This window comes from Alternaria infectoria (genome assembly GCF_024043175.1).
Source record: "Alternaria infectoria strain BMP 0036 chromosome Unknown scaffold_8, whole genome shotgun sequence".
NCBI lineage: Eukaryota > Fungi > Ascomycota > Dothideomycetes > Pleosporales > Pleosporaceae > Alternaria > Alternaria infectoria.
In genome coordinates, this window is record NW_026250697.1 from 971653 (window position 1) to 985712 (window position 14060).

Consider the following 14060-nt stretch of genomic DNA (forward strand, 5'->3'; position numbering starts at 1 on the left):
GTACTGCCGCCGTGCGTAATTGATGAATGGTCCGTTGCCCCTGGCAGATGCAATTGGTGAGGTGATGTGTCTAATGCTTTTTTTGATGATGGGAAAAGAAATCGTGAATACCGCCGTGTGTGATTCGTGACGCCTTGCATGCCGGTTGGCCGCAAGGCTGGCTCCGGGAACTCCGATGAGAATGCATCGCCCAGCTGAGTTCGACTCGTGCTGGGCGAGTTTGCTGAAATTTTAATGAGTCTAATGGTTTCGATGGTAGAGTGATGTAGATCTCGATGATAAAGTGATGATACTTTGTTGTGGAGCTGTACTGTCGCATGTACATGGAGTTTGGATTGATCCTGATGATGCTTGAGGACCGTTTCTGGCAATGGAGTAGGAATGAGCAAAAGTGGTGGCGCTCAGATTTCGTCGAGAGGCGTGAAAAGACGTTTCATGTTTAGCGTCAAGTCGGCGATGGCGTAGTCGTCAGCGATAGCAACCATGGAGCCGATCTCGATGCCTTTCTGGGCGGAGTCTGATGCAACGTAATGTCTGATCTGTTTCAGGAGATTGAACACATGCCGGCACCGAACATCCGCAGGAGCGGCCCAGTCGTCTGGTCGAGACTGCCGCAAGAACGCTTGAGCTAGGAAGTAAAAGTGGATGCCGTCTCGGCAGAATCCACGTCGACGCTGGTTCTGTGTGAACTGGATAGCAAGGTCCTTGTCCCAGCAAGCCTTCCATAGCGAAAGCGCGCCGACCGTCGAACGGAGCTTATTTTGGATTTGCTCATTGACGCCATTTGGTGGTGTGGCAGGACTATCGCCTTGCGATCGGGGTGTGCTTGTACCGCTTGAAGACACTCGCTGAAGCAGCTGATGCTGGATGTTGTAGATTTGCGCATGAATCGCGTGAATGAGAACTGGAGACGACGTTAGAGGGCTGTAGTTGACCCCAGACAGAGAAAACTTACTGAATTTTCCAAAGACATTAGTAGCCCGCTCAGGAAATTTTCCTGGACAGGCTCCGTTGAGTACACACAACGCCTCGCACAAGGCTAGTTGTTTTGCGCGTCTGCTTCCCGATTCGTTGCTCATCTGCGCTGACGATCCTCTCAGACCCAGAGCACTGGCGCATTCTTCAGAAGTCTTCGCTTCCCAGGCTGCATCATCGGCCGGCAGAGGGACTGTGATGCTCTTGGCGTCGAACCTGGGCTGTGTGTTGAAGAATATGGTGGAAGAAGCATCGATAAGATAAATGTATGCCGCCAATCGAGTTCGCTTTTCATTCTCAATCCAAGAGTTCCAGTTCCACAAGTCCACCTCTGCACCTGTTATTGGTCCAGATTGGTGCAACGCGCTCGCATTCGGATTGTCCTGAGGAAGAGGTTGGAATAGTGCCGCACAACGTGTAATGTTGACCACTGTCCGCACCTCATCTCGCACTTGTTGACGTTGTTGCTGGGACCCGTGCCATAGGAACTGAGAGTGAAGGAGGACTAGTGCTTGTATCTCCTCGGTAGTCGCAGTCAGCTGATGGTTCAAATCAGCCATCTGGTGCGCCTGCGCCAGTTCGTGAACATGACTAGATTTCAGCATGCTCTCTCGCACACGATCCATCAGCCATCGGACATCCGAAGGGCGCATTCGATCAGAATACACGGCGCCAACACAGCACATCGCCAGAACAAGCCCAGGGTTGGCGGAAAACGGATCAAATGTTGCAACGTGTATCAAAGGCCAGTGTGATTGATAGTGTCTGTATTGGTGTAGGAAATCCTTTACGTTGTCTCCAGTCAAGATAGTCTTCAGCCTTTCGTGAGCGTACGCCTCGTCTGATTGTTGATTTGAAAGTAAAGACGCATTCGGAAAGCAAAAGTTGAAAAGCGATTGTGCCAGGTTGTGCAGAGGATCAGACGTGGATTGGCCAATAAACCAGTTGTCAAGCATCGGGGAAGAGTCGGCCAAACTGGGAACATGCGAGTATAGTCCAAACAAAGTATCATGTGGTGTATCATCTGAGGTCTAAAAGTTCCGGTCAGAACTGGGCCGATTTTTGAAAGGTTGGGCCACCTGCCGTACTGGAATTATTCATATCGCCGTTGAACGATCCGTTTCGCCAAAGTGAGCCATCCTGGCCGTTGGTCATGCCGTCCACGTTGGGCAGGGTCGATGCTCCTCCGTACGAAGCTGGGTCCGCGGCCTCACTCTTAACGGTCATGCCATTCTGTGCCATCGAACCGTTGGTGGAGGCGTGGTCATAGTTGTTGTAATGGGAGTTGGGGTCGGATCCGTTGGCTGCAGGCTGAGTCTGCTGTTGCTGCTGCTGTTGCGCGTAGCCATTGGCGAGACCGTCGGGCCGGTAGTCGTTGAAGTTCATCCTGTTGTTCGCGAAGTCCATGGCCGACATGCTCCTACGATGCGCGCTGTCCTCTACTCCACTGCTGGGGCGCATCAAGCTGTTAGAGCGAGATGTGCGCGCCGACATGGACTGGTGATGGTTGGCAAGCGAAGGTAGGCTGTCGTTGAAGCCATTGCCGCCCATCGCCGGCATCTGAGGCAAGCCCATGGTGTAGCCACCAGCATCTGCGTAAGACATGGAATTCGCGCCAATGTGGTTGAGGTACGAGTTCTGGTCCGCGCCGCTGGGCTGCCTGTTCTTCTGCAGATGTTGTTGCGCGTGCTGGAGGTGGTTCGCGCCGGTTGGGTTACCCCTTCGTATTGAGCACTTTTGGAAGTGACGCTTCAGGATGTCGCTTCTGCTAAAAGTGTCCTTGCAGAGATGGCATTGGTAGGGCCGCTCGCCGGTGTCTGTGTAATGTTAGAAGCGGAGCGCGGTTATGTGGAGGCTAAACTTACGGCGCAACAGATGACGCTTGAGATGCTTCAGGTGCAGGTACGTCTTGTTGCAGTGAGGACACTCGTATTTGCCCTCGGCATTCTTGGTGGCAGTTGTGGGAGTCTTGCCTGCAGCGGGTGCGGGCCTACCGGGGTGCGTGGGCAAGACTCCGCGACGACCTTGCTGACCGACGACGTGAACGGGTTCGGGCTCCTGGTTGGGGAGTACGGGAGGGTGGGCGTACATGGACGTGTGTCCCAGTCCCATGCCAGGAGGGCCGCCGAGCTGGTGGCCGTTGGTATGCGCAGATGCTGTGGACAGCATAGGCGCCTGCGAATAAGCCGACGACATGGGCATGTACGAACTCGGCGTGGGCTGGAGGGGTCGCAGCGGCGGGTGCTGCAGCGGAGGCATGGTAGAACTGCCATTGGCGGCCGAGGTCACAGGCGTGTGCGGCGGCTGGGGCGTGTGAGGGTTGCTATTGTGGCTGTACATGGGCGCGTACTGGCTGGCGCTCTGTAGAGGCGGCAGGGTGGGCAGCTGGTTGTTGTTGCCATTGTACTGCTGCTGGCCTATTGATGGGTAGCTATTGAGGCCAGGCTGACGGAAGCGGTCTGTGGAATCCATAGTGAAGTTATTGGTGGGTCGAGGGTGAGTGAAGTGATGGGAAAGGCGCGACCAATTGTTAGTCGTGAAGGGACCATTCGACGGAGCTTAGGGCGGAGTAACGTGTGCAAGGCTGGCTAAGCACACCACGAGGGCCGTTAGACGGACGTCGGGATGGAGGAACGATGGGCCACGAAGAAGCTTTACAGGTGGAGCCGTGTGGGGGACTGAGATGGCCAGTCGATACGCGTCGGCGGGTACTCCACGGGTGAGGTGGAATTGGGGAGCCCGCAGTGGGTGAGACGACGAGGTGATGGGTAAGAGGGGCGGCGATGTGGAATGGAAGAGTTTACCGGCGACGATGGGTTTCTCGTAGCTGGACTAGCAAGAAAGTTGCGTCGGTGGTTTGCCTGGCTCGCGCGGCAATTCACGCGAAGGGACAAGGGACCTGCTGCAGATCGGCGGCCCACACACCCTTCAGCCTCAGCCGATTGATTGCGGATAGACCAAGTGGAGAGCTGTAAGCACGAGACAGGTACGGTAGACCCACGACAGGAGTGAGGGCTGTTGGGGAGCTTTGGGGGAGGGGAGAAGGTGGCTCGGGGTAGAGATAGCGGTCGGCGAAAAAAATATGCGAGTTCTGCTGCGAGAAGTGCCCGTCTTCCGCACCGCGTAATTCCTGTTTCCGCGCTGCTGAATGCCGGAGCTTGCCGGACGTTGATAGCGAGCAGATATGGCTTGTCAAGAATAATGTGGGTGGCAGATACTGTGAGGAGGCAGGGGAGGCGTCGGACGCGCAAGAGATTTCTGAACAAGGTCTGTCGCGGCAAGCGCGTCGGGGTGCCTGTGCAGCGACGTTACAGACTTAGGGCGGGAATAGTAGGTGAGGACAGTGGGAGAGATGCAGGACCATCTCGAGACCCCGACTACGCCTAGGGACTAGGGACTCGGACGCGGCACGTGATGACCGAGACTGATGACTTTTCGCATACGTGAGATGTTCGTATTGTGTGCACTGCATTGGAGCGCGTATGCGCCGCCCGTTGGAAAAAACTATTACCAATGACGACAGCCGTTCGTGGGCTAACGGGCCAGGACCCAATTGCATGCACATGCACAGATGCCTTAGATTCCTAGTCTACGCGCTGGCCGGGGCCCTTGAGTCGTGCCCACCTCCGAAGCTGGGTGCGTGTATCGATGCGTATCATAGCCCTCCCGTATGTCCCCCGACCTCGTCCATTACCATGGCCCAGGAGTTTCAACCACGCCACGGCGCGGCAATCGATAAGGGCAAGAGCCTCATTCCACCATCGCCCGCACCGTCTTGGGCGGTTTCACTTTCCAGAACCCCCATTCCCATGGTACCTCCCAGTTGCTCGTACGTACTGTCGGCGCGCCTTAGTCTGCGTGACTTGTCAGAGCCACCGGATCGGTAAGGCCAGCGAGCGCGAGCAAGCAACTCATCCGAGCATCGACCCGACAAAGGCCGAGCTTCACGTCGCGTTGGCGGCTGTGGCTTGCTGGGGTGTTATATCCGTCCATGAAACCAAGCGCACCCGACGAGCTCCAAGCCCCAGAAATGTTTCCGCGCAGCTCTGCCAGCGCGTCCCGTGGTCGCAACCCTCTGCTCCATGTCTCTCAGCTCTCTCCGAGCCGTCGCTGGCGGGAGCGCTGGGCCAGTGGCCGTTGGCAGGCGCCGAGCGTGAGGTGAAAAGTTTCGTGAGCGTGACGTATGGCTACCCGCAAGCAGCTAGCGCGCAGCTGGGATCCCTTGACGGCAGATTGCAACGGCGTCCGCCAAATCTTCGGCTCGCCAGATCCTTCGGCTGTGCGACCCTCGAATGAAACCTCACGTCTTGAAACAGCTCTGCGGAATGGATGCGCTGGAAGGTCGAGGCGCCGGGCATTCAAATCGAAACAACACACGCTGCAGCTCCAGAGACGACAGCAATGCGCGACGTCTTGTTGGCCGCGATCGCCCAAGGCGAATATTGTTGAATGCCTCTCGTCCACTCAGCTTACGTATCGCGACTTGGAACGCCGCTAGCGTCTTCTATCACGATGCCGCTCGGCCTCGAAGCTGACGGTGAAGGACGCTCAATGCGGCATACCGCGTGCTGCTGCTGACTCGATTACAGCACCAAAAGTGACACGCATCCAATGCCTGCCAGCTCAACTCCTTCATAACTGCGCACCCTCTGCCCTAGTCCGCTCTTGTGCTGCCGTGCATATCCTGCATCTATCTGCCTCTTTTCGAACGCGCAATATGTTGTCAAGAGATTGTGTGCACAAAGTCTTGCCGTGACCGTCGCTTGAGAGCATCCGATCTTGACGTTGCATGCTTGGCAAAGTACAACGCAACCTTTTGCGGAAGAATTTGCCGAGGCTTTAGAGTGCAAGGTGATGGAAGAGAAATTTTCCTCGGCAAGCGGCATGCTGTCACAGAGACCGATGGCGCGATGCTTTGTAGTTGAGCTTAGACGGGCGTCGTGGCTTGCCAGAGTGCCGTTAGATGCAGATGAGCCAACCCCCCCACGTGTTGTGCGCTATCCCACATCGCTCTTGTGTATCAAACTCCCGGCATGCCAGCAATTCTTGCAGCTTGCGCCATGCCATCCGATGCGACACCGTGCGCTCAATCGCTCTCAGGGTTTCGACGGCACCCCTAGGCGTGCTAGGTGGCCGCATCTGCGCTCCCTGAACGCGCAATGCTCCTGGAATGCGCACACTGCCCACACGCTCTGCATCGTGGAAGTTGGAATAAGCTCCAGTCCCACTTGCGGTTGCGCTCCCGAATCTGGGTGTGGATGATACCCGAAGGTGGGCATCAAAGTGGGCTGTCCGCTTGACGCGCTGCAGTGATTCCCAAGACGGCAAGACCAGCGACATACAGGCGGGATGTCTATGTCGTGCAGCAGGCTCTGACCCGCCGTGGCTTGACCGTCATGCACTCGATGAGTTTCAACCTCCTGTCTTGTGAGGTCACGCCGCCGAGAGAAAGACCGGTGAGGCGCTGGGACAGGCTTCCGACGTCAAGATAGCGTATCATACAAGTCATGGAACCAGGGTCCTTGACCGGATGAACTTGGGACTGTCCGCCGACTTTGCGTAGGCGGAAGTGCAGTTCCGAAGCGTAGCTGCGCTTGGCTTCGACGCGCATATGACTCGATGCGAAGCCAGGAGCAAGGCGCAGGCTGGTTCGCAACAAGGCGAGGATGCCCACTGAAACACAGCGTTGTAATCATCGTGGTATGTCTGCTGGCGCTACGGCAATGCTGTAATTGCAGACATTGTGAGTTTGGTAGGCGCGACTCCAGTGGCGGTATCTAGGTACTGATCCCATCTCTTTCTCTCATCATTACCGTGCATGAGCGATTTGAGAAACATGGCTCTCAGAGCCATAATTTGATGTGCTTCGGAGTTTGGGCGTGGTAGGAGAAATTCCTGAATCCTGATGGTCACGTTGCAGGCCCTTGTGTACCAGAGGCATTGCCTGCCTTGCTGTGGAGCGCCACGGTACCCAGGTACCACCTTTGGTGCACTCGATGCTCAACATTTCATCGAACAAAAGAATGTAAGGTTGGGATATAGGGATACATATGTATTTAGGTACAGCTGATATCGAAAAAACTGGATCGATTGCGGAGACGTACATGCTTGGTGGCGCTTGCTCTAGTAGGCAGGCATGGTAGGATGCGACAACCTAGGTAGGCTTGAGCATACATATACGCAGTGGTGGCCTGCATCTTGCTCGTTTGTATCGCTCGAAAATTCTGGACAATGTGTGCCATCGATCCGATTGTGTCCAATCTAATGTCACAGGTTTTGTGCGCCTTGATGAAGTTGGCCGGCTGGCTCACCTTGTGTAGCCGTCTGTAGCAAGATGCCGACAATTGTCTTTGCTGCAGTGTGCGACTTGAAGTTCGTCGCATTGCTTCCTGTAGCTGTAGTAGTGAGCCGGCTACTACGAGCCATAAATGTTGTGGTGAGCCGCACCGCAAAAGTGCGTTGCAGAGGTCTTCCTGCCCGGGCATGCGAAATACGTGAAAATCCAGACAACGGGAAACTGGCACTTCGGAGGTTGCGATCATGTTTGTATGGGTGTGTTATGATACTCGATAACTTACACTATATTCTCATGGTGTTTTCATGTGATTTCCAGTGATGTGTGCAATACGTGATTATTTTTCAATGTTTAGAGGTTTCTAGAATTGACGAATGTAGCTTCTCCAATCATCGCAACACCCAACGGCTGTACTAATAAACGCACTCTCGACTTTGTCTCCCGAAGATCAAAACACTCCATGAGAACAACAAGAGCTCTAGCACAAGCTTTACGTGCCCACACAACTGCGTTCCGCCGTCCACAAAACTACTGCATCCACGTTCCCCACCTACAAGTACGCGCGATGTCAGACTCCACCAACTCAGCAAATCCCCCTACTCCACAGGATCCTCAGGATCAGACGTCGCAAGAATCCAACAAAACCCCACTACCTCTTCCGGCACCTACGGCTGACGAGGGTACCACGCAGATCAACGTCGGTGGGCAAGCGGTCAAGCTGGATCATCTGGGCCCTCTGGTAGTGAACAAGGATGGCACATTGTCGCGCATCGCAAATTGGGAGCAGATGGCGGACATCGAAAAGCAGAACACTTTGAGGATTTTGGTGAAACGAAACCAATTGAGGACAGAGGCTTTGAAGGAGAAAGCGGATGGAGAGGGAGACGGGGCTTGATTGAAAGCATGGGTCACGGGCGGAAACACATGTACATGTCTCGTGTAGAAGGTGGTTGTAACTTCATCTACAAAATGTGATGTTTCTTCTTCTACTATCTATGTCCTTGGTCGAAACACGCGGCTCTATGGCTTCTGGGTCTTTGTGTGTGTCATACGCTCGAAGTAAGACCATTGGCCTTCTGGCGCCGGCTCCTCGAGTGGCTCCCAACTGTGGCGGGTTAGCTGTGGTATGAGTAGTCAGGAAGAAGTCTACTTACACCTTGGCCTCGACCATGACGTCCACAAGCTTATGTTCGCCCTCAGCAACCTGGATGACTTCTTCAATCAATCCTGCGCCAATTCTGCTCTCAAGTTCCGAGATGCTGTACATGTTAGCCACGGATACATTATTGACTACGGCTCATGCATGACATACGCTTCGGCAGTGTATTGCGGCTCAGGGTCGAACTTGACATCGGCGACTGCCCGCTCGGGCGTGTAGTTGACATCGCCCTTCATCTTCTTGGCATGGGGCAAGCGCTCTTTCGAGGACCGAATGCCCTCGGGGAAGGTCTCGACGGCCTCACCGTCCCACTCAGCAGCCTTTGACCGCTCATCGACCTCGTGCTGGGTTGGGAGTATAATGGTCTGTCCGCCTGTTGTGTCGATGGCCTGATATCTTGTCGGGTCCTGGCTGACTTGCTGCGCGACCTTTTGCTGCCACTCATCCCATCCTGCTGGCGTAGCCTGCTCGATGACGGCTAGGCGGTGCTTAGTGAGGGCCTCGGTCGATTGGCGGTATATGGAGGATTCGGGAATCTTCTTCAGCTTGTCGAGGGTGGAGTGGTAGTGGTAGAGGAGGGTGGAGCGCGGCGACGGGTGGGTGAGCAGGCCTGTGAGACCCGTGGGTGTGCCGGCCTCGAGGAACTGGCCGGGCTTGACGCTGGCGAGGAGACGTGCAGCTGCCCTCATGTTGGCGGGAGTGTGCGAGGTGGGGCGGGGGCGCAATTGGTGCTTCGCAGTGGTGATGCCGTCAGGACGAAGATGCGCCCGCCAAGCGATATGCAGCCGGAGCGGCGGGCCCTGGCTAGTAAGCGTCCCATGGCTCAGGGACAATGCGCCCTGGAGACACGATTACCCTCATTCACGCGCGACGTCCCCTCCGCCACGCCTGCGTGATACACAGGCTCGCTGTAATTCCTACAATCTCTACCAATCGCGCCCCCGATACGCAACAACTTCCTTGTCCCCTCGCGTGCGGACCGCTGCCTCACACGAGCAGCCCGCCCCTCAGCCATCGCCGCGATGCGCTCTATATTATATTCCCTCCTGTCGCTGGCGACGTTTGCTTCCACACTTGCGGCCGACACGTCGAGTGCCCAGGCGACCGCCAAGAAGGATGACTGGGACGACAAGACGCCAGACACAATATTCAACGGCGAGACGGTGCCGCCCATGATAGAACTTGGGCCTGCCACCATAGACACCGAGATCAGCGAAGGCAACTGGTATGGAGACAGCTGTAGATCAATCACGGTATACTGACATTCCGCAGGATAGTAGAGTTTTTCTCGCCCTACTGCAGCCATTGCATGCACTTCAAGCCCACCTACCAGACCATCTACGAATTCTACTACACCTCGAAACCCTTTCTCTCAAAAGACGAGCCCGAAGGCGATTCCCTGAATTCCTTCACCCGATACTATGACTTCAAGTTTGCCAAGGTCGACTGCGTCGCATACGCCGATATCTGCAAGAAGCACAACATCCAGAGCTATCCGTCCATGATCTACTTTCAGGACGGCAAAGAGATGGAAAGAGAGACAGGCTCCAAGGACATGAAGGGCATGAGTTCCTGGGTAGAGCGACTTCTGGAGACTCTCCGACCGGGTACACGCAAGGAGGGAGGTCCCAAGCTCCCCAAAGTTGGCGCAACATCTGTAGAAACTGGCCCGGAAACGGAGGAGGCTGTCAAGGAAGAGAAGAAGTCGGAAGCCCAAGACAAGAAGGCAGCGAGCCCAGCCACCAACCTAGCCGCCGGCGCCACACCTTCAGCTTCGCAAACGACCAAGGCTGCGCCTGCAAAGATTGAGCCCACCTCGAATGCGAACCCGTCCGGCATCGTCGAGCACCTTACCGCCGAGACGTTCGAGAAGCTCGTTACAAATACACGCGATCCCTGGTTTGTCAAGTTCTACGCGCCATGGTGCCACCACTGCCAGGCTCTTGCGCCGACATGGGCGAACCTTGCGCGACAGATGAAGGGCAAGCTCAACATTGGTGAGGTTGACTGCGATGTGGAGAGGAAGTTGTGCAAGGAGGCCCGTGTTCGAGGCTACCCGACTATGCTCTTCTTTCAAGGTGGCGAGCGCATTGAGTATGGAGGTCTCCGTGGACTTGGTGATCTGCTTGACTACGCGGAGAAGGCCTCGGCGATCGGTTCTGGCGTGCCTGATGTGAACGCTGAAGAGTTCAAGAAGATGGAGGAGACGGAAGAAGTCATCTTCACCTATTTCTACGACCACGCAACCACCTCGGAAGACTTTCAGGCACTCGAGCGGCTTCCTCTCAGCCTTGTAGGCCGCGCAAAGTTGGTCAAGACAAATGACAAGGAGCTCTTTGACCGCTTCAAGATTTCCACTTGGCCAAGATTAATGGTCTCAAGAGACGGAAAGCCTACGTACTACCCACCCAGGACACCATTCGAAATGCGCGACGTCAAGAAGGTCCTCACCTGGATGAAATCTGTTTGGTTGCCCATCGTCCCAGAGATGACATCTACCAATGCCCGCGAGATCATGGATGGCAAGTTTGTTGTTCTTGGTATACTGAACCGCGACCGTTCCGACGAGTTCATCCTCTCTAAGCGTGAGTTGAAGAGCGCGGCTCTTGAGTGGATTGACAAGCAGGACACTGCCTACCAGCTTGAGCGACAGGAGCTTCGCGACGCGAAGCAACTGCGCATTGAAGAAGCCGAGGACAAGGATAACCAGCGAGCACTCAGAGATGCGAAATCCATCCGAATCAACATGGATGATATCCAGCGCACTCAAGTCGCATTCGCATGGGTTGACGGTATCTTCTGGGAACGCTGGATCCGGACCACATACGGTGTCGATGTCAAGGACGGCGAGAGCGTCATCATCAATGATGAAGATGTAAGTCACTCGGGTTCGCTCACACGTATCTTGCTAACACGTATAGAACCGTCGCTACTGGGATAGCACCGTATCCGGCGAACCTATCCGCCTCTCTCGCGCCGCAATCCTGGAAACTATCAAGATGGTTACCTCGAACCCGCCCAAGATTGCCGCCAAATCTACCACTGGTCGCATTACTGGCATGTACCTCTCCACTCGTCACTTTATCAACAACCATCCCTTCATCTCGCTCGGCATGTTCGTCGGTTTCTTCACTGCCGCGACACTATTCGGCAACAGCAGGCGGAAGAGAAGGTTTGGAAATACCGGCGCGTACTTCCAGCTGGGAGAGAAAGATGGCTTACTGGGCGGCATGGGTAACGGCAACTTTGGAGGCGCGAAGCACGATTAAGCTCTGAGATAAGACCACAGGATGACTGTTGGGTGGTTCGGCGTTTTCTTTGGCATGTAGCATAGTCACGATTGGTTCTGATAGCGATAGCGGTTATTCATCTCGCGTCTTGTATTAATACAAACTGTTGTTATCTGCACTGCAATGGTCAAAGTGTGCGCCTGTACATGCCCGGACGATATCACGACATTTCCAAGCTTTTGACGTGCTACGGCAAAACCACATGGAGGTCTAGAGCGTATGCCATCATAACCAAGCATGTCACTTGCAGCTGGCCATTGGGTGGAGCACACACGTGTCTACGCGACGTAGCTCCCCACGCGTACCCCACCACCCCTCCAACTCACTTTCACGCATTCTACGCTCTGCAACTCGGGTACACGTCCCGCCCTTGACAATCGTCCGCTCCTTTACAACTTCCACGCTGCATTCTCTCAAGTTTCTCCGCGCAGCGAGATCGTGCCATCAGCATCCTGCTGCGATCCAAGCACGAACATTTCTCCTCCGCCGATTACCTCACACATCCGCCCGCACAATGTCGACGATATCCCTTTCGGATCTCGAATTCGTGACTCGCGAGTCTCTCGCCAGCGACTTCAAATCCTCCGGCAAATCGCTGCCTGAAAACACTGCAGTCATCGACGTGAGAAAACACTCCTACACGAACCTTTCCCTGATATATACAAGACTGACCATGCGCCCTCGATCTAGGTACGAGACAGCGACCACGTCGGCGGTCACATCAAAGGCTCAACCTGGGTCCCTTCGTCGCAACTCGATTACAAAACTCCCGAGCTGATCCGCACACTACAAGACAAGGAAGTCGTCATCTTCCACTGCGCGTTATCGCAGCAACGGGGTCCCAGTGCGGCATTGAGATATCTGAGAGAGAAGGAGAGATTGGATCCGGCCTCGAAGGTGGAATCAAAGGGCGAGGTTGAGGAACAGAGTGGAGCGGTTGATAAGGAAGAAGGGGGGAAAGGACCTAGCGGGACACAGGTCAAGAAGCAAAAGGTCTATGTGCTTCAGGGAGGCTTCACGATGTGGCAGGAGAAGTATGGGCAGGATAAGGATTTGACGGAGGGGTATGAGAAGGATATTTGGGAGTTTGGTACGCCGGATCATTAGACGGCGGATGTGTGCTATCGCGTGAGAGGACTCGCCATGTATAAGAAGATTATAACATCGAGCGTGACATCAACAATGATATTCTACAACAAAAATGAACTATCCATGAATACCCTAACAGCCCTTCGCGTCGGCTTGATCCTTGACCAACCCCGCGTAGTTCTGCTTCTCATAGTCCATGATGGCCTGTACCTTCTTCGCACTCGCACTGCCCTTGTCAAACCGATATCCGACCCACTCCTTCACTAACCGCCTGGCGAGTTCAATGCCAATAACTCGCTCACCCATGCAAAGCACCTGCGCATCATTCGACAAAATGGCGCGCTCCACAGAGAAGGAGTCATGTGCCGTTACAGCCCTAATGCCAGGCACCTTGTTCGCAGAGATAGCGACACCGAGACCGGTACCGCAGATGAGAACTGCGCGGTCTGCCTTGCCTTCTGCGACGAGCTTGGCGGCATCGACGGCGATGTGCGGGTATGCGGTTTTGTCGCTGTTTTCAGGTACGCCAACGTCGGTCACGGAGGCGATGCGCGAGTCGGCTTCGAGGTCTTTGATGATGGCTTTCTTGTACGAAACGCCCGCGTCGTCGCAGCCGATGGCTATGCGGAGGGGTTGCTGGTCCGATGACATGGTGGGTGCTGATATAGTACGCGTTGCGTGGGTGTAGGGAAGTTCTTAAAGTTCAGAAGTATCGTACTTCTTCTCGATGTTCCTTCTTTTCGTTTTGCTAACAACGTTCAAGCGGCTTCGATCGCGTTCTTCTTCTTCGTCTTGGTTTCTTGTTCCACCACTTCGTCGTTCCGTTCTGTTTGTCGAATACGATACGTGACCCTCTGCGGAGTGTACTTTGCGTCCACTTCCTTCAATGACCTCGTTGACCGCGCGATTGACAGTCTTCTCAAACGGTTTCGTCACGTAGCTCAGATCAGTATGTCCGTGTGTTGGTCCTTTGCTTTCAATGACTTTGACTCTATCTGTCCCGTCCTTGCTGTGGTCTTCAACTTTCTGGTACACGTGGTCGGCGTCGGTATCGAGGTTTAGAGAGAACAAAGCGCGCTTGGGAGGGGCCATCTTGGGCGGCCGGGAGGAGGCAACGTGTTATATACGATTCGCGACAGTGGTTGGCAAAGGCAGGGGGCGTTGTGTCGGCGGTTCGGTTGAATGAGGGGTTAAACAGACGCCGTGACGCCGCAGAGGATGTGAGCTAGAATCTGGATTGCGGGATGCGGGG

General features: G+C 54.9%; 6 protein-coding genes across 6 annotated transcripts; 2 read left to right on the forward strand and 4 right to left on the reverse strand.

Moving 5' to 3' along the window:
- Window positions 1-401: 401 nt before the first annotated feature.
- Window positions 402-3447, reverse strand: J4E92_005743 (uncharacterized protein; the record flags this gene model as incomplete). The annotated part of the gene is made up of 4 exons (XM_051497121.1): window positions 402-904; window positions 956-1999; window positions 2055-2792; window positions 2841-3447. The coding sequence occupies 4 exons, from the start codon at window positions 3445-3447 to the stop codon at window positions 402-404; spliced, it is 2892 nt and encodes a 963-aa protein (XP_051352781.1).
- A 4843-nt stretch (window positions 3448-8290) lies between these two features.
- J4E92_005744 (uncharacterized protein) lies at window positions 8291-9118 on the reverse strand (the record flags this gene model as incomplete). Its single annotated transcript, XM_051497122.1, has 3 exons — window positions 8291-8375; window positions 8425-8529; window positions 8583-9118. 3 exons carry the CDS (start codon window positions 9116-9118, stop codon window positions 8291-8293), a joined length of 726 nt encoding a protein of 241 aa, XP_051352782.1.
- A 333-nt stretch (window positions 9119-9451) lies between these two features.
- Window positions 9452-11698, forward strand: J4E92_005745 (uncharacterized protein; the record flags this gene model as incomplete). The annotated part of the gene is made up of 3 exons (XM_051497123.1): window positions 9452-9654; window positions 9702-11304; window positions 11351-11698. The coding sequence occupies 3 exons, from the start codon at window positions 9452-9454 to the stop codon at window positions 11696-11698; spliced, it is 2154 nt and encodes a 717-aa protein (XP_051352783.1).
- A 535-nt stretch (window positions 11699-12233) lies between these two features.
- J4E92_005746 (uncharacterized protein) lies at window positions 12234-12826 on the forward strand (the record flags this gene model as incomplete). The annotated part of the gene is made up of 2 exons (XM_051497124.1): window positions 12234-12341; window positions 12410-12826. The coding sequence occupies 2 exons, from the start codon at window positions 12234-12236 to the stop codon at window positions 12824-12826; spliced, it is 525 nt and encodes a 174-aa protein (XP_051352784.1).
- Window positions 12827-12940: 114 nt separating this feature from the next.
- Window positions 12941-13459, reverse strand: J4E92_005747 (uncharacterized protein; the record flags this gene model as incomplete). The annotated part of the gene is made up of 1 exon (XM_051497125.1): window positions 12941-13459. One exon carries the CDS (start codon window positions 13457-13459, stop codon window positions 12941-12943), a length of 519 nt encoding a protein of 172 aa, XP_051352785.1.
- Window positions 13460-13566: 107 nt separating this feature from the next.
- On the reverse strand, window positions 13567-13900 carry J4E92_005748 (uncharacterized protein; the record flags this gene model as incomplete). Its single annotated transcript, XM_051497126.1, is given in 2 exon segments — window positions 13567-13662; window positions 13676-13900. The coding sequence occupies 2 exon segments, from the start codon at window positions 13898-13900 to the stop codon at window positions 13567-13569; spliced, it is 321 nt and encodes a 106-aa protein (XP_051352786.1).
- Window positions 13901-14060: the final 160 nt, after the last annotated feature.